The sequence below is a fragment of the Echiichthys vipera genome (assembly GCF_963691815.1).
Source record: "Echiichthys vipera genome assembly, chromosome: 3".
In the NCBI taxonomy this organism is placed as follows: Eukaryota; Metazoa; Chordata; class Actinopteri; order Perciformes; family Trachinidae; genus Echiichthys; species Echiichthys vipera.
Window position 1 is genome coordinate 16,694,482 of NC_139828.1, and position 22,134 is coordinate 16,716,615.

Genomic DNA, 22,134 nt, shown 5'->3' on the forward strand with positions numbered 1-22,134 from the left:
TCGATTGCAGTCAATTAGTAGTTTTAAATGGAGTAGCACCTCTAACCGATGGTTGTTTAACTGGCAAAGTGCATTATGGTGTCAACTACCACAAGTTTAAATTATGAGCAATTTGCTGGTAAGTTGTGGTAATTACATACGCAAAGTTTGAACTAGATTTATGCTTAAATTAGTCACCATTAAATTGGGGAGATTTCAGGTTTGTTAAGTTTTACAGACATATAACTGCCATTTATCTCTGTTAAGTTTTGACTCCTTGACTTTAATGAATCCATTTGTACCAACCACAACATGCTAGCTTGTCGTGGAAGAGGGCTAAATAAAGTTCTAAAGTTAGGAAAGATTTTGGCGAAGGATATCAAATCAAGATATCAAGATATCTGCATGAAAAAATATCTTCCCTTTATAGACATGCACACTTTTTGTAAATCCAAGACAGTTTGGGGCTAGAAACATGCAACATGCATGTAAAAAAAATGGTTAAATTTAGCACCAAGTCTGTATAACAAATTGTCTCAACCCCAAAATTGCTGGAGCAACGTTTGAAACATTAAAGAGCATGGGGATGGCTTTCATATAATATTTATTCATTTATTCTAATTTATGACTAGAAAACCTTGACACACCATGCTGAACTACATCTCAAATAAATCTTCAGGTTCCAAGCTTTCAGATAATGTACATCACTTCCATATGGCCTCTACTCTTGACCTGCTATCTCCCTCTGAACATCCCGTCTCACATCCTTAAAAAATGTGGTGGCCATGAAAGGGTTAACTGTGCTTTTGTCATTCTGATTTGTGTGCATTTCAAATATTAGGCATTTTTGTATGTCATCTGAAGTCAGATGGCTGTATTATTTTAATGCATGTGTTTTCAATATCATGTATTACATTTACATGTTGCTTGCCCAACTGTCAATGAAGCAAACCCAAAGTTCAAAGTTTAAAGTATTTTATGATCTCTACGTGGCACAGCAGGGTAAAAGTGAAACACTCCATTCTTAAACTGTCATGAATGCAAGTCTGGCTTACAGTCTCTCTCCCTCTACCATCTTGCATGTCACTGTAAACTCTGCACTGTATAATTAAGCAAAACTGCCACAAAAACAATCTTAAAAGAACAAAAAAATAAAGCTAAAATCTGTCTGAAATGTTTCTGGCAGACACAGCTGCAGTAGTTAGCATTTCTAAAGTGCTGACAGCAGAAAGGTGAAACTTTAAAGAGGCCCATTTAAATCAGCTGTGCTTGCTGCTGGGCTTATAGATTTCCTATAAGCAGACTAACAGGCAAGATTAAAAAAAAAAAACCTAATTTCTCACAGCCAGGCTACATTTTATGAGAGTGATTACGCAGTACTGGAGCAGACTGCCAAACCTATTTTGAAACCTGCTTTTGGGTTTCTTTTCAAAATCTAATTTTGGAGCAAACTGTGTCCAGAGAGCATTGTTTGTTTCTTCAGAGCGAGATTCAAAACAGGGCTGGCAGCTGCCTTATCAGAAAGCATGAAACATTCTTCAGTTCTACGGTGGCCACGAGGGGAGACCGAGGGCTCAGCTGATGTACTTAATGATATACATGGAGAGAGGACAAAACATATTTTTGGCTTTGACCGAAAGATCTTAACAAATTTAATCACGAGAAGGAACATGTTTGGACAAAAACAGACATGCAGTATTTGATTTAAAAACACAATATTTAGTCATTTCCTACTACACAGATGATTCAACCTCTAAATGGCCTCCGTTTTGCAAGTGTCTTACTGTATTTCATTAATGTAATTATAAATCCTGACTTATTTTGAAGTTATTCCTTGTTATTTATTGTCATTTATCCAAAAGTGAAATATAATGTAGCAGCCTTCTTTCAGTAAATGTTAGACCTGAGAGTTTTTTTTACCCTGAATAAAAAAAAGATTTTAAGCAGTTTTTCTCATATACTTCGTCCTTCTTTCTTCTTCTTCTTCTACTTGTTCTCAAATTATCTTGACTAAATGATGAATTATTTTCCCACCATAATGCTTCATCAAACATGAAGGCTCATCATTGTGTTACAGACCACAACTTGTCAAACTTGGGTTTTTCTCACTTTTCCTTCATTCATTTTACATCAGTCTAGGGGCTGTTATCATGTGTTTATTTATTAATGTGTTGATGCAATTGTTGCATTCAAAAACAATATTTATCTTACAGTTTATCAATCAATCTTTGAAAGTGCATACATATGTACCATGCCACTATGAAGAAGTAAAAACTACTACTACTACATTCTTCTTCTTCTTCTGCTAGTCCACCTAATTCAACTGCTGCTTACTGTGTCCTGCTGATGCATCGGCTACGCATTTTTTTATTTAAGCCAAAATGGACTTGGATGTGGTAAAGTGGAACAGGTGGATGATCCTGGGTGTTTCACTTTTGATGTAACAGAATCAAGGACAGCTGTGGTTTATTCCCCTCTGTGCCACGTCAGCACTATCAACCTGACTCAGCATGTTAAGTTCCACATGCATATCCATGCTGGCTAGGGTGCACAGAGAAATCTCTTGCCATATCACTTTAGAGAACCCAATATATTGTTTCATGCATTAAAATGTTGACTGAAAGGAGGCTCAACATGAAAGGAATTCAACAGTTACAGCATGTTCTCTGCTTTTCAGTATGATTACTATCTACTGTATATTATGAAGTTTTTTTTACAATGGGGTTTGTTCATATATCATTTATAGCCTGGTTTATAGAACATTTTATTCTGGAAAAATGGTGAATACAATTTTTTTTATTCATAGAGTGATAAACTGATATTCAAAAGTCCTGCTGTATAAATCTTTCACTAGAATATTTCAACAAAATGAAACAAGAAGTTTGTGTGCATATTAGCACGTATTTGATTGGATAATGCCTAATTTGCATATTAAACATATATTTTCAGTACCCTTTAATACAAAAAATAATTATCTTGATTGTCAGTCATCAAGTGGGGAAGAGTCATGATAAAACCTAAAATGTTTACTCTATTCATCTGTAGTCTTAAAAAACAATTTGTTGGTTATTGTGACCTTGTCTAACGTGGGTTGTTGGGATAGCGGGATTCATGTTGGAGTTTTTCTGTTTTTGTCCTTTTTTTCACCTTAAAGCAGACACACTGTACAATTATTATACTTTTTCTTGTGTACCCGTCAATATATTAAATAAAAATATTGTTAAAAAAATAACATTTTGATCTCTCTTGCGATGTTGATGTTTGTTTTGTTCATGTCTTTTAAAGAGTATTACAATTTAAATCCTCAAGTGAGTTGTTGTACCTGTAGAACGTAGTCGAGGACGATGTGTCGGAAGCACTTGCGTGTGGCAGTGAGGATGTTGGTGGCCTCCTCCACCTCATGCTGCTTGTTGCGGGGAGCCTGGGCGTTCTTGATGAGCGCTGCCTCCTTTTCCTCGCTTACTTTGTCAAATTGCTTCTTGGCTTCTTTAAACTTACGTATGTCACTGACAAAGGAAGGGATGGGACATACGTTTATTGAGACAAACACATTAAATTCAGTGTGTATTGACATGTACTAGTATGTAGGAGTACAAACAGGTAAATCAAGTTTAGAAAAAATAATCTGCTGCAAATTAAATACAAGATACTAAAGCTATTAATTCAAATGTGAGAATAAAGGCTTTACAAATTTTTTTTTTGCTGTTCACTAATATTGAGCACTAAAAATATATTTTTACCTGAGCTGGGGGAAATACCCCTATAAATATTTAAAGACATTTTAACACAATTTAGGAATAAATCTTAAGGGGTGTGAAAAATTCTATGACCAAGGTCAAATAGAACATGTCCCTTTGTTGTCAACAATCATGTGTGTGGAAAGGTCAAATGTTAAAAGGAAGCAAAGTTATCTCTGGATATGAAGCAACTCAACCATGGTCGGGCAACAGGAACAACAACAAGTTAAAGGTCATTTAATAAATCTTGGTTGGCTACAAGAAGGTTAAAACAAACAAAATCATTTCATAAGACTATTTTCCCCATGTCTTGTACTGTGTCTGTGCGAGTACCACTTGTCTTGAAGAGGAGGACACACTAGTCAAACTCTGTGCTCCACATCTTTGGTGTCTTTTGCTCATGTGAGATTAATGTTTGAGTGCTGCAAGGTGAGAAATTATGATGAAAATGTTTCCCAGCTTTCTCTGAGAAGCACTGGTGCTGCTGATGTGGTTGTTAATCCAAAGTGTGCCAGGGGCAAAAGCTGCTAATCCTTATAATGAAATAAACCAGAAGGGCCCATTGCCTTCTGTACTTACACAAGCAGTCTGGAATTCAGCGCGGTATTATGAGCCTTTAAACAGGCAGATATGAATTACAAATATTGTTATACCAATATAACTTGCAGTCCTTACATGCACTGTCTGGATCATCTGCCCATCAGATGTGCAATATCCCTGCAGCTTAATATACTTTTACTTCCACAGAAGTGCATGTATATTAAATTGACCTCAGACAGTCCAGTGTTCCTCATTTTGAATTTATCTGGGTAAAAGCATGAGTAAAAATATAAATATGCTGTAGCTTGTTCTCACAGATAAATAAGACAAAAAGTAAAATGATACCATTCTTCAAAAGCTCATTTTGCTCAGAGATATAACCAGCTTTATCCATTTTTATTCAATAAATACTCACTCTTTGACAAATGTTTGAAGTTGGATCTTGATTGATCTCTGGGCCTGATCGAATAATATCTGGAAAGAAAGACAAAATTAAAAGATCAAGCATTTATCATCTTAGGGACCTTCGCTAAGAAAACAGCAAAATGCTGATAAATGTATAATCTTTCCAGACCCCGTGGTGTTTTGTAGTCTATGTTAGCAAGTCAGCGTTTCTCTCTGCACCCGTTTAGGAGGTTTTTTTGTTAACATCACAAAGAGCAATTAGGCAGCTATATTTACAAAAACACGCTGACTTTGTTAACTCCCCTCATAAAGTCATAAACACAAGAAATGATGTGATTTTCTTATTCTTGGTAGTGAGTCAAACCCTCATTGACCGGCAGGCTTCCTTAAAAACAAGCTACCAAGCAAAATCCCCAGCAAACAGTTCTCCCTAAACAGGGCTTTAGTGCAATTTCATGGGCAGACGGGACAATATGAGCAGTGTGGATGGAAGAGGCAACCAGTGACAAACAGATTGAGCACTGTGTTTGAGTGAATCATGTGCTCAAAGATCGCTGAGTAGCAAAAACCTATCTGACTGTCAGCTGACGGACCACAGTTTCCACTGTTGAGTCACAGTGGGCAGGCCCGCACTGGGTCTAGTCAAGGAAGCTAATAAGAGCATTTGGTGAAGACAGCTTCCACTGTTGAGTCATGGTAGACTGCCCACCCTGCAGCTTTCTGAGATACTAGTTAAGAAGACATGTACAGTATTTAATTTACTGAGGATTCAGTCTACAACTAAGATAAAGTCTGTAGAACCCAATTCAACCAAACCGAAACAAAATGATCCAGATCCTCTCAGCGAAATAATACATGTGTAATGTTTTGATGAAATGTGAGATTTAGTGCTTTTTAAATTGTTTCCCACTTCATCCCATGGAAAAATGTAATAATGCATTCAGCTTTAACGGCTACATGAAAAATGTTAAATCAGTTTCAAAAAATGCGGTTCATGACCACAATTTCCTAGCTTCAATTTCCTAGCTTCCAAGTTTACGTCTTCACATTACTTTATTGGATTTGTCTGATGAACAGCTCGAAAGCCAAAAGACATTCAGTTTACTATATTGTAGGATTCTTCTGAATTCAGTCAAGAAGCTGATGAATTTTCAGTCAATTTGCTAATCTAATCATAAAATAAATACATCTCAATAAAATGATATGTAGTTGCAACAATAGTATGAATTAAGGATGTGCAGATTCAGAACAGGTCTTTTTAACATTTAAATGTAGTGGCAGCTTAAATAATGTTAAATCAAATCAATCAATTGGTCATGTCAAATTGTCTTGTTTGAAAAAAGCATGTTCATTTATTTTGTTAAAGTTTATGATATATATTATATTTTAAATTAAATATAAACAGAAATTTGCCCTGTTCTATATTAAGTTTTACATTTTTGGGACGAGATGCAATAACTGCTATCTATGAATATCTGCACAGTTGTGAATATAGCAAAAATGACAGATAACATTCAACACTTTTTTAACAGAATATCCTTAAGTTAGATTTTTTTTCCTCAATAATAATATAATATAATAATTGAATGTGAGTTCTCGAATATGGAAATTACTTAAAATACCCATCCCTACTGTAAGTTTCCCATACACAACCTCAAAGATCCCAGTAGCTGCACCCCTGGCTTGGGTATTTGTTCTAACAAACATGTCACTGGCTGGGAACTCACTCTGAACATGTGATGCAGAACTAAAAGAAACAAGATATGACAGGGGGGATCAAGCAAAAAACTTGTACTGTGGAACAAAGGCCTCTAGCTCGCCCTGTTCATGGGATTCTTAATGAGAGTACAAACAGAGGAAAGTTGTGTCTCAATCTCCGAATGTCAGTGTCATGCCTACCAGAGACTGACAACTGAGAAGACTAACAAGGTGACCCAGGGTAAGAACAGCCACATAATCTGTCCTACTTGGCTCCTTGGGGAGTTTGGTGAGAGACGAGAGGATAAAACAATAGGCCTCTTGTTTATTTATTGTCCAAGATCTAGTGGTTGGAAGTTGAGTGCAATAGATGACCATGCTGTAAAAACGCTTTTACTCAGACTGAAGCCGAGAATAATGGTTCTTCTTGTAGTTCAGCTGTCTCCAGGATGACAACCACATCGTAAAAAAAGAAAAGAAAAAAAAGACCATGACCATGTTTACCTCAGTAATGCATGATTTATTCCAACAGACACCACAACATGGGAGTCAGAACACATTTTATTAGACAGGGAAATCCTGTCTATACCATGGACTTTATATACTGGGTGCAGAAGTAACTTGGTTTTTGTGACAAGAATCTGACCCAACAGGTTTCAATTCAATCACTTGTTTTTATTCCACTACTATGAAATCCCATGTGAAAGTTGCATGTTATAGCCACTTTCTTCTACTTCTGTATAACCCCATGAGAGCAGTTGAAGGTTAAATTTCTTGCTCAAGGACACCCTATCATTTTGCATATTGCTAATCCTCTATAAAGCATTTCTTTTACACTTTAGGCTTCCCTTTCTCAAACCAAACACCACCCACTCACAGACCAAACTCTCTGTCTTGTAGTCTGCTGCTGTCCTTTCCAGCAGTAAATACAAACTCTCACAGATAAAGAGCTGTTCCAGACTGTCAGCCCAGCTGAGTTTTGTCATCACCTAGCTGTAAAGGGGGGGGGGGGGGGGGGTAATACATCCGGTTTCAAAAGGCAGTGAAATATAACTGTGCATACCGTGTGATAGTTGATCATCTCCTGCAGGCTTTCAGCAAACTTTGTGAGACTGGACTGTGGAGAGAAATGGACAGCACTTAAGGCAGGCAAAGAGAGCATCACCATGTATTCCTTTAGCAAAACACACATTGGGCAAACAATAAAAACAAGATCTGTATTAACACATAATAAGATGCATATTTTCTCCTGCATGCAACATCCCAGACAAGTCTAGCGTGACAGAAACTCTTCTGTCAGAAAGGTATGGCTACATGGAAACCGTGGTCTAAGTTACTCCCTCGAAATGCATGCAGTGGCTGAACTTCAAACCTCAGAGAGAGGCATTGAGGGAAATAAGCAAAGAGGAAGTGCATGCCTTGCCATGCAAAGTTCATGTGAGAAAACAAAACATCTGACCTCGACAAGACCCAGTGGACAATACAAGGTTTTACTAGGCCTATTTTTTTTTAAACTTGACTTAATCTGGTAATGTCATTAAAGATTAAAACACTGGACTCAAGAGAGACAAGAAGGTAGTGCGAGCAAACAGAGACGCACAAGACTCTTTATTGCTGGGAACTAGGAAGAAGTCAGCCATGATATTTTATTTTACTATTATCTGATAAATGATAGTAAATACTTAATAATTTCATACAATCTAAAAAGAGGCCTGCCCCACACATGCAAAAAAAAGAAGAACTCTAATAGTGTAATGTATAATAATTTTTTTTTTTGTTTACCTCGATGACCTCATCTTTGGTGGACTGCTGGGCTAGCTCCCGGATCCCGCTGACAAACTGCTTGTTAGCTGCATTGTAGGCTTTTCCAGCATCAATCATCCCAATACACAACTTCACCAACTAGAGCGAGAAAGGGAAAGACAAATGCTTAAGGGGGGAAAAAAAGAGTGGAATTAAGAAATGCAGTAATAGACACAAGTGGAGGGAAGATAACACTTGAGTGAAGAGAAACTAGAAACAGTGCTGGTCAAGTCTTCAGGGTTTTCTCTCTTATTAAAAACATTTGAAGTTTGCTGCTAGAAATGGATTCAGGAATTATAGATTTTCTTTGGAACGTGGTGCTGCAGAGCAAAAGACTAACACTGATGCTTAAGCAGTTTCTTGGTAATTAACAACAGGCACTTCTTTCCCTTCTGACTCATTGGGGGCAAAGATAATTCAGGTTATGTAAACTCACAACAAACGCTGGCTGTTTTCCATCCACTCCCACACAGGAGATGACACAGAGCCTGAATGTGGCTCTGCATCCAAAGCAGCTAAATAACTCAACTAAAAATGCTAATTTTAAGCAACTGCTTTCACACATTAGTAAGTTATCGACAGTCAATTAATACATAAAAGCTGTTAAAATATGAAATGCTTGATTTTTTTCTCCGGGAGAGCCTTGGATGATAATCTCTCATGCAGTCTTATAAAAAAACAACTTATTATGTCCACTGCATTCATACAAATGACAGTAGGCTAAATGGCACCTGTCGATACAGTTCAACAGCACCACAAACTGCAGGCTCTAAAATGACCTTTGCTTTCTTGATTAGTAGTCAATAAAATGTAGTTTTATGTAGCAGAAATATTTCAGGTTAACATGCAGCACTTTGATTTTTCTCTTTGATGAGTTTAAATGAAAAGGAACTGCGAACAATAGAGTTCTTTGAAATGAAAACATCCCTCAGTTCAATCAAATCTGACCTAATCTTAAAGAACATCCAAAGCCTCATAATAAGACATCAGGTTGAAAGTCTGTTAGGAAAATAGTCCTTTTATGAGCAGATTTAATATGGGCTCACACACACACACACACACTCACACACAAACTATCACAAGCATACTCATGCACACAAACACACCCATTCTCCAGCAGATCCTTCCTCTCCAGAGCAAAAGGGGAAGTAAGTAAGGCCGGGGCTGAGTCACTGAGGTGGGGTGAGAAGGAGGGTGGGACTCTGCACGACTGTAAGTCCAGAAACAATGAACTGGGATCTTCCAAGCTCGAGGTCTCGCCGTCAACTAGTGAACATACTCTTAGCTCTGCAGGGATCCATTGGGAAGAGGAATTGATTTGCTATCAGGGCTATCACTAGCTTGTTTGTTTAGTCTAATTAATGAGTAATTGAGATGAAGTGTGATGCATTTCACTAGGAGAAAGAACGTAATCTGACCCAGCTACAGGAAACAATACCAAAAGGCAGGAATTTATTGAGGGTTCCCATGTGAGAGTTGACCATTACTTAAAAGACTGTATGGTGTTCATGTTCAGCAAATTACACTATAGATAGCAACCTGTCCTTATCTTACTATACCTTAATAAGACTGTTGTTTTGACACCAACTGCAACCTATAATCTCTAACCTTGTTTTTCATAGTTGACCAAAAACAACACAAATTATATGAAGTATTATGGCACCCAAAAGGTTTACATTCCCCCGTCTCCATTTTTATGATAATGATAAACAAAATGGGATTGTCAGAATAAAAGATAATTAAGGGCTCATAGAGTGAATTAATCAGGCACAGGTAAACTGCCATTTGGCTGGCAGCTAGTGTTAATTTACCACTGTGTTGGCAATGAACAGGGATCTGATCTGCTCCAACACTAGAGTCACTGGTACATCTTAAACACTGGAGTCATGATTTTGAGGAATCATGGAAGTTAATTGTCCAATTACAACACATTGTAATGGTTGTATTTTTTCATATACCTCATACACACCCACATATTCTATCAAAGTGCAAGCCAGGTGCACAGTGTCTATATTTAAGGCAATATTCTAGGGGATATACTAGGGACAAGGCCAGGGACAAACCTGCAACTTCCCAATTATAGGATGGCCTCTGTAGCTAACAGTTCACACAGCAGAACAAATGAACAATTAAGCAATGTTTTTCATGGGTGGTACTCACTTTGTCCAGCTTGGATTCCAACTCACACACATCCCCCTCCACTTCCTCTATGGTTGCTCTGTGAGGAAAGAAGAAAAAAAAGCTTTTGAAATAAAGTGTAACCATGTCTCAATACTATCAACTTCATTATTACCGTTTTCCCATTTACTTTATGTCCTGGGATCACTGCATACAGACTAATGATGTAAGAATGTTTTAAATAAAACTTGTGCACATGTAATTTATTGTTCTACTATACTCTATATCTTAATTAGAAGGGAAGCAATAAACCCCACATGCATACAAAGCATTAGAAGAGCACAATTATCCCTGACATCATATCTTCATTACTTCACCACATTTTTGTCATCACGCTCTACGATTATGGAATAAATATTTATTTTACATTTTATATCATCATCTTGGTAATTCTTAAATACATGGGGTACTTAAAGTCAATCATAACAATTGAATTTCACCAACAAGCCCACATTCTACAATTATAACCTCCGAAAACTGCAATTGTAATACATGATATTATACACTTCTACAGAACTGACAACCACGCGCAGTAACACACACCATTAGAGGCAGCCAAACTGAGAGCTGCCATTTTGGGTAATGCCACAGGGCTGGAATCAGGTCTGGCAGTCTGCCCCTTAAAATGTGACAAAGCACAGCTTGGTTCTCCACAGGATCAACAGCCTACGATGCAAGTGCCACGACAGGGGAAGAAGAAACTCAAAGACCCTTCTCAGCACAGGCTTAGTGAATTAATCAGCACTTTTTTATTTTACTAATCTATGCAGTGTAACATGTTACTGTGCACACAATATATGTTTCAGTTCACTCTATACAAGGATATACCAGGTTGCCAAACGTCACAACTGCCAAAACAAAAACAAGATATGACGGTATATCACGCCTTTGGCTTCACCAATACAACTGTCGGTAATTAAGAGAGGCAGGGCTTGAAAATATTTTTTTTTTATCTACAAGGGTGGCCCTGCAGGAACCACTACTTTAAAGTATCGACAGAAATAACTCAGTACCAAGTGGTATAAAAACTTCTCCAGTCAGACGATACCTGAATTTGATCCTTTTTGTACCTAGCAATAGAAAAAAATTACTATTTGTAGTTTTGCTTGCAGCAATTCACTGCGATTTTATCTGACGTCATTATCCCACTACAGCTACAACTAATACATTCTGTGGGCGGGGTGGTGAAGTTGAGTGCAATGATACGGCCTAAAATGCTGGTAACGGTTTCGGCGAGCATGCAAGTCTGCATCGATCCGATAACACGTAATTTATCCCTGAAAATAATCTAAAGTAGTTTATTCATATTCTTTTTCAGTTATTACTGACAAACTGAATGATAAAAGAAAGCTCTATGGCATTCATTATTTGCATTTGTTCATGTTCATGTTATACCATATGTTATATGGTAAAGTGTGAATGGTTAGATCAGAGGGTATGTAGTCCAATGCCATCAGAGTGAATGTCTATGTACTCACACTGTCCTTCCGCACCGGGCCAAAACAGGTGTTGCGGGTATAGCCTAGTGCGTTTGACCAGTGTGAGTGCAACCGCCCCGCACCTTGCTGCAGCCAGCTGGCCATCCACAGCCTGTTTGACAGAGGTGGTCTTTTGTAGAGCGCGTTGGCACATGTACAAGCACGAGCGTGCGCACGTGTACGAGCATGACGACTACGGCGGCTCTCACGTCATTTATGTGCGCCTGTTCGGACATAGAAAAAAAAAAAAAGACGGACCATGCGCGGACATTTAACAACAACAATAATGGCGGCGAAAGGTTCACATTGGTGTGAGACGGAGGTGGAGTGTTTGGTCGGATGAAAATATGAGTGCGCCCTGAATGGGTAAATGTGAGTAGTGTGAAAGTGTTTTGAGTAGACTACAAAGGCGCTATATAAGTACAAGTCAATATACCATTTACCATACAAACCTGAGCCAGGACATTCAACATTGAGAGCAATCATATCACATAAATAATGACAAAATATCAACAAAAAAATCCCTTTCTATTCATTTCTTGTAAAACTGATTGTCGATCTCAGACTTGTGCTGCTTACAAGCGGTAAGAACATTTATTTAATGCTTGAATGTAAATGTCATTGTTTCAATCCAAGGGGAAACTCACAAGATGTCATGTATGTTAAGAGTGTGCTGTGTGTCTTGTGTCAGTATAAGGCAAAGGGATTATGAGTGACACCCTGCAGTAGCAGTGGCAGGCATTCCCCAAATACCCTCCAGCTGTTTATTCTTCCATTTCGTGAACACTGACAGCTGCCAACATCTGGTCACTGTCAGGGGAAAAACAAAAGGCTGACTGAGGCTTTGACAATAACAAGTGCTACTACAATAGTTAATAATTTTCTATATTTATACCTAGATAAATGTCAGGCATGCTGATATTGATGAAAACCCAACATCTGGTCTCAATGTTACACAAATTCACACAAAGTCCATGAACAAAACACCAAGCCCCACTATCTTCAGGAATGGCGCACCATTTCTGAACTGAAGCTCAAGCCATACCATGTTTAAAATAAATATGATGATCACTTGTTGGCTATGATACCAGGAGAAGGTAATAACTTGGTGTTGAAGCTTTAGTGCAATTAATCAGAAAAACATGCACAGGCAGCAACTCACTCAGCAAGTTCAAATGTGGGCATGCCAAAACCAAACCTGCAGAAACTTACATGAGTCCAATTCGGTCAAATATGTTTCATGTCGGTCCCTAAGGTGCTAATTTTATACTGCATAAAGGGTGTACTGTATAGCAAAATAACTTTACTCTTCTTGTGTACTTTGATTAATACATATAAACGTTAACTTAAATGGAATGAACTGACATCAGTTTGATCAATGTGAGAACAGTGTCAAAGAGCATCATCAGAGGCTTTTTAATGACATGTTGTCAACCCAAACAGTGGAATGAACTAAGGGCTTAAGTAGACCAGGAGGGCAAATAGGGTCAAAAGCAATAAAGAACTTGCTTCTTTCACAGAGACATTAATCCTGGTCAAAAGCTAAAGAGCATGTTACAGGCCATGTTTGCCTTTGTTAGTTGCTAAAGGCAAAGTCCATTTCTTTGATACATCACCCAGATGATGAGTGTTCTGCTCACAGGCTCTAGTATCTGACTTCAAGAGGATTTTGGCCTTTTCATATATATTTTTTTATATTTAGACACTGGGCATATTGCTCGTACAAAAGCAGTGAATACAACAGTAGAGACAACAAGCTACAGCCCTTGGCTCGCCAATAGTACCAACAACAAATGACAGGGCCAAAGCTTTCAAGGAGCAGCATGTCCCAGATCTGTCTTCCCTTTAGGAAAATTTAGGTGTGATCTTAAGAAAACCCAAAAGGGTATAATAACACTGATATAATCCCCACCCAAAAGCCCCCACAGTAATACCTTCACTAATCAATCCAGAGAGATCTTCAACTCACACCTTCGGCGGAGCTGTGGCCTCAAGGTCTTAGGTGCCTCAAGGGGCAGTAACCCTCGAAGACCGATGTGGACACCGGTGGTCAGGGAAGCTGTCCTTCCGGGATATGTTATCCCAGAAGACTCTGGAGGCAGTTGCAAGGTACCGATGGGCCAGAAGGGCTGCAGCTTCTGCCGTGAAAGAGGCAAAGCAGCGGGTGTGGGAGAAGTTTGGAGAAGTCATGGAGAAGGACTTTTGGGCGGCACCAAGGTGCTTCTGAAAAACCATTCAACATTTCAGGAGGGGGAAACGGGGAACCGTCCAAGCTGTTTACAGTAAGGACGGGACACTGGTGACCTCAGCTGTTGAGGTAATGTTGAGCGACCAGAGGGTGTGTGCCAACTACAGGGGTATCACACTACTCAGCCTCCCTGGTAAAGTCTCCTCCAAGGTGCTGGAAAAGAGGGTTCGTCCTGTAGTGGAACCTCAGATTTAAGAAGAACAATGCGGATCCCGTCCTGGACGTGAAACAACGGACCAGCTCTTCACTCTCACAGCGGGGGCGGTATTGCAGTCGCTCTACAGCACCGTTGTGACGAAAGGAGAGCTGAGTCGGAAGGCAAAACTGCCGGTCAATCTACATGCCTACACTCACCTATGGTCATGAAAGCTGGGTCGTGACCGAAAGAACGAGGTCGCGGGTACAAGCGGCCAAAATGGGTTTTCTCAGGAGGGTGGCTGGAGTCTCCCTTAGAGATAAGGTGAGAAGTTCAGCCATCCGTGAGGAACTCGGAGTAGAGACGCTGCTCCTTTGCGTTGAAGGAGCCAGTTGAGGTGGTTCGGGCATCTAGTAAGGATGCCCCCTGTCCAGCTGGAAGGAGGCCTCAGGGAAGACCCAGGAAGAGGTGGAAAGATTATATTTCAACACTGGCCTGGGAACTCCTGGGAATCCCTCAGTTAGTGCTGGTTAATGTGGCCCGGGAAAGGGAAGTTTGGGGTCCCCTGCTAGAGCTGCTGACCCCGCAACCCGACCCCGGATAAGCAGTTTAAGATGAGTGAGTAATCAATCAAATACATACTCACTGATTGAAGCATGGGCCTGCAAATTCTTATGGTATTATCAATTAAAATTTCTAAATACATGTCATACGCAAAATTTTTAATTTAAGAATACTCTCTATTCTCCCAACAAAGCCTGTCGCTTTGTCCTTGATAAAAGCACTTGACCTTATTTTCTCAGGTGTAGCTGCTCATTGGCATACAGGACACCTTTGAAGGGTAGCTATGAATGTGTGAAACTGAGTGAATCAGGATGAGTCAGGATGGCCTGGAAAAGGTCTGGCACACTTCACTGGAAATAAATAATGGTTTAGACAAATCAGAATCAGAAATACTTTAAATCAAATTAACCTAGGAAATGTAACTCAATCCTTTGTCAGTCAGTCGCTCTCTAGCTTCCTATATATCCACGATAACATGACTATTTTGCTTCTAATCTTGTAACTTGAGCCTGCAGGGTGAAGTTGTGAAAGTGCTGACAGAGGATAAGAAAAGGAGGGGCCCTCGCAAAATGAAAATCTGGGCCATTGCCTCACAGCTCTGACCTTGGAGCAAGTCCAGCGTGAGTCTGGATAATGAGCAGCAGAAGAAAGCCTGAGAGACTCAGAGACACAGACTTCAAATTCTAACTAACTAACTCTTAGACACACACACACACACACGCACGCACAAAGAGTGAACATTTAGACAGACTTCACCTGTTATCTCAAAACTACATTATGGCGCCAATAAGCTTGCTTCTCTCAACAGCACTCATTGTGTGATAAAGTAGACTGGGTGATAACAGGTAGAGGGGCCAGATGATGCACGTACTTTGCTCTCTGTGCAAAGAGATTCTGGCCAAACGTCTGATATCTGATTCCTGCAAAAGTAGCAAATGTCATCTCTTTAAAGAAGTAAAAGCTCCAGTTTATGTGAGCAGCTGCAATGACTACATAGTGTCTGGTTTTACACATTCATAACCAAAGATAAATATTATATCTACCACATTTGTTGACCTTTACAACTATGAGACGTTTCTCCCTCTGCAAAGGGAAACAGCAGCATATGATTATTAGCTTTTTCACCGAATGGAATGACAAATTAGGGAACTAAGACATTCTGGTTTAAGTATTGTTTGGGTGTGAGGGTGAAGCCGGGGCTAAATAAAGAGACTTGTGGTATGAAGTAGACTTCAGCGCATGAAAAGAAGAAGAAAAGTCTGCCTTGTAAACCACATCAGTGAGAAAGAGGCCAATTCAGCATCACTGCAGGAATGTTTGGGTCCTATTTTGCTTTAAGTCGACCAAGATCACGCAAAGGGACACTGTTCCACAGACAGACATCCATAATACTGTCCATGTAGAAGAGAGGCAACACGTTCCCACTACTACCACACTTTTATTGTCACTGCCTTGTTTACATTGTGTCTTTATTGTCTACATGTAACTGTGAGACTGTGAACTATAAAGAGCTGCTAGCGACTGTCAACTTCCTGATAGCAGTAAAAGAAAATCGATTAAATCTGATTCATCTGAATGAGAATCTGGTCAGCTGTAGCTAGTGTTAAAGGAAGGAAAGTTTACATTGTGGATAATGGACTTCAAGTCTGATTAAACCATCTGTCATCAGTGATTCTTTTAGTTTAGTTCAATGTTAAAAAACTTCCAAAAAATTGCTTGTTTTTTCCAACCGACAGTCAAAAACTCAGTTAATTTACATTTTGTTTATATATATCGATAGCCTTTTTGCTTGATAATTACTTAGATTATAATCTTTTACCCAAAAAGTTGGTTATTAATTATTTAAGCAGTGAAAAATAAATAAACAAAAATTCCATAGGCTGGTAGATACTTTCATGATCTGTTGCTAGAGCTGCAGCCATTAGTCAACTACTTGATTCATTGGTCAACAGAAAAGTACATTTTCACTCATTCCTGGCATTTTATAGACCATAAGAGAAGAATAATCAATAATAAAAAGTAACCATTAGTGGCAGCCCTATACTGTAGAGATTCAGCAGCACACAATACTACCTTAAATTGTGATGGGTAGACGTGGTGCCAACACTTAAAAGGGTTGCCCGGGAATCCAGGAAAATGTGTGCACGTGTTCTCGTAGTTACACTGACTAAACATCTATATTAAACGGTGTTATTTTAGAAGTGAGTGACTAAACTTCTGACACTGCCAACAACCAACCCAACATTAAAGACAGAAACAAAGCCTGGGATCCTGCTGGTGCTACTGGCCCTCAACCTATTACTCACAGCTCTGACTACATAGCAACATCTTCTGTAAAAGTGGAGACACCTCATTCTTTTGCAGCAATTTGGTGACCATGAACCAAAACAAAGAGTGCCGCCTCCCTCCCTGGCTCTGTGTGGCTGTTGGCAGCAGGCCAGCAGACTGTGTGCACTCTGCATGCAGGAGAGAGGTAGTTGAACAGGTTTGTCATTCACGCTGCCAACACAACAGAGTCTCCTGTGGGCCTGTGGCACCTCAGGAGCACTTCAAAAAAAGAAGCTGACACTGGAAGACCATCTGCTGTTCACATATTTTCACTATCCTCCCAATTGGAAGATATTTTCTAATGCAGGTGTTCTGCACTTTGGAGATTGGCTGGACTGAATGGAAAGCTGTTTCCGTTGCATAATATCTGCATTGGTATTCTTTTGTCTAAACGATAACTCAATTAATCAAGATCAAAATGGGCAGATTAACCAATAATGAAAATAACGGTTACAAGTTGCAGCCCTCATGTTGTGAAACATTTTCTGCTCATTTAATGTTAAGTGCCTGCAAACATTATCTAATCCCATATCCATATTTCCCTACAGCTCTGTACTCCACAGTTAGCACAAACCAGGCTTACTTCCAAATGACTTTGTATAACTAATCCAATCTAGCCCAACAAAACAAAACAACCACTGCATAAACGCATGGCCCAACACAGGAGAGCTAACTCCTCAGGCCTGGACTCGGCTGTCCACTTACACCTCAAGGAGAAAGCCCACTCCTTTGATGACAGCAATGTCCAAATCTTGGACAGAGAGGACAGATGGTTTGAAAGAGGAGTAAAAGAAGCCATCTATGTTAAAGTGGAGAAACCATCGCTAAACAGAGGAGGGGGTCTGAGACACCACTTATCTCCAATTTACAATGCCGCCCTTTCGTCCCTTCCCAGGAGATTCAACAATCTAACCTCAAAGGACAACTGTTCACACATGGCCCGGGTGACCCCAACGACTGTCGTTCAGACTCAATAGAGCACTAACGACGTCGAAACCAACTGCCCACCACCGACTGTCACTCTAACGACGGGCGTGGGCACTTGGAGCACATAGGGTTTCAGTGACATCATCGGCCTTGTGAGAGGTTAAATACCTGGATCTCCACACCAGTTAGCTGGACCAGTCCCAGCCTGGTCAGATGCGTACATGAACTGATGAAGCCTCTTGGATGAGAGGTGAAACGTCTTCCTAGACAAACAACCAGTCCAGTTGTTTTTGACTGAAATTGCTTTGAGGATAACGATGACCTGGACGAATGAGAACATTCACAGGCCTAATCCAATCTAGATACATGTGCCAGTTGAATAGCTCCACATTCCAACTTGATGTTTTCTCTGATCATGTTTGTATAGTGTCCAGAAGTGTTTTGTCATCTCCTCCTCCTTCTGGTGCTTCTGCCCTTACTAATATTTTAATGTAAAGAAAGAAGATTACACATGAGGTCCACTTTTTTAATTTACATTGTCATGTCTGTCATGAGGGAATGGAGATGGTGGAAAAGATTTCTACACTTTGAATCTGGTACTGTGGATGGAAATGTGAAGAATGGGGTGAGTTTCAGTGCTGCTGTGACGTAGATCCTGTAATTGTTAGAGAGCGAAGCAGTGGTGATATGGGGGGGGGGGGGGGGGGGTAAAAACCCACCGTTGGACACACAAGCTTCAACAACATCAACAAGATGAGGTCATTATTTAAAGATAAACAGTTACACAGGCTCTTGGGAAGCTCTTCTACTTGTTGTCGTAATGAATGAACATTTAGGCCAATTTCTTATTATTGTACATGAGCCTGAGCCTTCCTACGTCGTATGAAGTTGAGAGGAGGAAACAAACTGAGGAGAGTAATACAGTGTTTTCATAATCTACTGTAAAGATTTAGGGGTGATCAGAAAAAAATGTAGAAGTAATGACTTTGACAGCTAACTGTTATTTCTATCATCAATTAATCCACTGAATATTTTCTCAATTATTTGATTGATTGGTCTACAAATGTCAGAACTTGGTGAGAAATAACAAGACGATCAGAAGCCTGTTTTATTTAATGTGCTGCCCCATACTTACTGAAATACAAGAGTCTAGCTGTACCAATACAGCTGAGTACAGTCAGCCCTCACATTTCATTAGCTGTTAATTTAATTTATTAATAACCATTATAAGAAAATGAACCGCAGCTCAATTAAATCAAACCACAACAAGCCCAGCATGCTAACAAGGCTGCAGCTGGACTCCCATGGGAGACTACTCAGAGTATGGCAGTACGAGTGCTCCTCGTCAGGCTCTGTATTAGAGAAGACTGCCAGTGATCTGCTGGCTCTACAGCTGCCTTCAATGACTCAGGAGAAACTGCAACCGGGGCTGTTCGACCATGACTTCATATCGTGGCACTCGGCCGAGTTCAGATCAGTAAAACCTACCAAGAGCAAGCAATCATGTCATGTTAAAAAGTGGGTGAAGACATGGGAAAAGGTTGCTGCTAATTACAGAAATTAGCTAATTTTTGGGCAGTTCATGTCAAATATAGCTATAAAAAAACATATCCATCTTACTCGTGTTATGTTTTTTTGTGTGGCCTATTTAGAATCAGATCCTGTAACATTTCAGCTCCACAGAAGTTTGTGTCAACCATCTGTCATCATTATTGTTCTTTAACTACCAATACAAACAACATACCGCTAACTTCATGAATTAAATATATTGCAAATTTAAACATCCTCTGGGACCTTGCAGGATAGAAAGAGACATATTAGATTGTTCATTTGTTGTACTTGGTTTTGCTGCACATCAATTTCCCTCGGGACAATAAAGTGTTGTATTAAATATGTAAAACATTTACTCCTATACATGTGGGGAGAAAAGCCACGACCCTCTGAAGGGAATTTTCAACCCTCATACTTGAGGAGGAGCCAGGAAAGGCTGAGTCTTATGTCTATTCTCAAGTGGAAAACTAGGCTACCAAGGTTTACTGCCAAAAATACATAATTTTTGCACTAGCGCATCTCTCCTCTAGGCTGAAAGCATAGTTTATGACCAACGACAGCTTCCCAACTAAAATGAGGATGAGAGCAAAAAAGAAAAAAAAGAAACATGTAGGGTGTGCCAAATTACCACTTGAAAACAACCCTCTCCACATTTGGGGGCTCCATATTCTCTGGCACAAAGTTGAAAGTAAACACCAAAATGGAAACAGATGTAGAGAGAGTTAGAGCTGCTGCACACTGGTGGTGTATATATCCATGTTTTCATCCATTCTGTCTCGTTGTGTCCTCTTCCCTGGCCAAACATAACATGTGGGGGGATGGGAAAATAAGAGTAAAACGACGGTGGTCAAAGTGGAAAACTGTGCTGTGAAGATCAGTCCCAACCCATCAGGATGAACCTACAGTCAGGAAATTTTGACTGATGACTTTCCTAAAAGGTCAAAGGACACTAAAAATATAGATAGATGGCTGGGGCAATAATATGCTTAGCTTGGCTTTTTATCACACTGACATGATAAAACGGAGGTCCATCATTTTGATATTTAAGCGGTGCAAAAGTCTAATGTTTGTTATCCGGAAAACTAACTATAGAGAGAATCACAGGTTTTGAGAAGAGTAAATCACATTTAGACAAACCCAATCTTTATAGGCAAACCTTTTTATTTGATCTCTGTCTCGTGTTTGGTGTGTATTCATTGTGTCAGTCTCTCATTGTAGTTAGTAATTATAAGCATTTTCTTTTTTTACTTTTTCAATTATATTTTCATGTTTATGTGAAGCACTTAGTAACTGTGTTTTTTAAATAAAGTTGTACTTCCTTGCATACTTACTGTATTTCGAGGCGGCAAAAAAATATAATTTTTTCTTAGCAAATAACCTGCCAGGTAATTTCTTGAACAATAATTTGATCTATAAATGTCAGACAAAGGTGAAAAATGTATAATAATCTGAGCAACGCAGACCAGATCATAATCAAAATAAAGATCTCATAAGTTTTCGTTGAACATTGTTTCTCTCTTCCTCGAAATTAAAACATTGAAAAACTAAATTTGGGTACCTATGTTTTATGTTTAAAGAAGATATGAATGACGATGTGAATGTTTGTTCTTACATCTGTGTAATTTCATTTTATGTTTTTATCTTTTCATTACATATATCTGTCATTATTTTAAATATGAGTCACCTGTCATGCTATTACCTCCTATTGGCTGTGGTTATTACATAGGTGAGGCCACACCCATGTTGTCTTGTGTGTTTAAAGTCTCTGACGCAGACCTACAACGTTGACTTATTTTAATCCTTGTTTGTCATTTAGGAGACCCTGGATTGCCTTTAATCTGATGAACGCCTTTAATAATTAGCTGCACACTCACTTTTTGTGAAGGCAAAGTTTTCAGGCCAAATGGGTGGAGCTGTGTACTATATACTATTTATTTATTATCAACCAGGGATCAAGCCTTGCACACACAAATGATTGACTTTCAATACAGAGGAGGCATCATCTTAAGTCTATGGCAAAAGCTTATGAATTATGGACAGATTTTTATTGGTTAAAGGTTTCAGTTTGTTCACCACATCCTTTGTCTGCGGTTCGGCTGAGGGATTTCATTCCCAGCTTTGTTTGATAAACTCTACATCTACTGACACACATGACTTAGGTTCAAACGGTCCGCAGTCACTCAGTGCTTTGCATTATCAGGAATCAAGCAAGGAAAGACCTAGCAAAGCTTCACACTAGTTGCAACTAGAATTGGCAGACTAACTGTCATGCCTTAAAGAAGGACCAGACCAATTAGATTGCTTGGCTGAACATACCCAATTATAAAAGTATAATAATGACTGGAGCGTCAGACAAGGCAACGTCAAGAAACACAGCTGACTGGAAAGTTTCCCTTTATTCAGGACTGTGAATTAACATCTGTTCCTCGTTTCTGTGAGAGAGGATGTTGCAGCAACAGCCAGGGGAGCTGAGGGAGGAAGGAGGCGCTTTCTCAAATCTCTGGAAAACGCAGAGTGAATGGGGAGGAAGTTGAGAGAAAACATCCCATTTTACACAGCATT

At 39.4% G+C, this 22,134-nt stretch overlaps 1 protein-coding gene across 2 annotated transcripts in view; it reads right to left on the reverse strand.

Moving 5' to 3' along the window:
• Positions 1-22,134, reverse strand: part of LOC310945334 (arf-GAP with coiled-coil, ANK repeat and PH domain-containing protein 2-like) — a 53,409-nt gene that overhangs the window by 29,550 nt on the left and 1,725 nt on the right. Inside the window, exons 1-6 of one of the 2 annotated variants that reach the window (XM_083911396.1) lie at positions 10,884-10,992; positions 10,323-10,380; positions 8,142-8,261; positions 7,423-7,476; positions 4,672-4,730; positions 3,302-3,485 (exon numbers count right to left, since the gene is read on the reverse strand). In XM_083911396.1, coding sequence (XP_083767522.1) covers positions 3,302-3,485; positions 4,672-4,730; positions 7,423-7,476; positions 8,142-8,240 — 396 coding nt within the window. In that variant the 5' untranslated portion in view covers positions 8,241-8,261; positions 10,323-10,380; positions 10,884-10,992. Of the gene's footprint in view, positions 1-3,301; positions 3,486-4,671; positions 4,731-7,422; positions 7,477-8,141; positions 8,262-10,322; positions 10,381-10,883; positions 10,993-22,134 lie in introns of those variants that run through there. The other variant, XM_083911395.1, reaches the window with a different exon arrangement.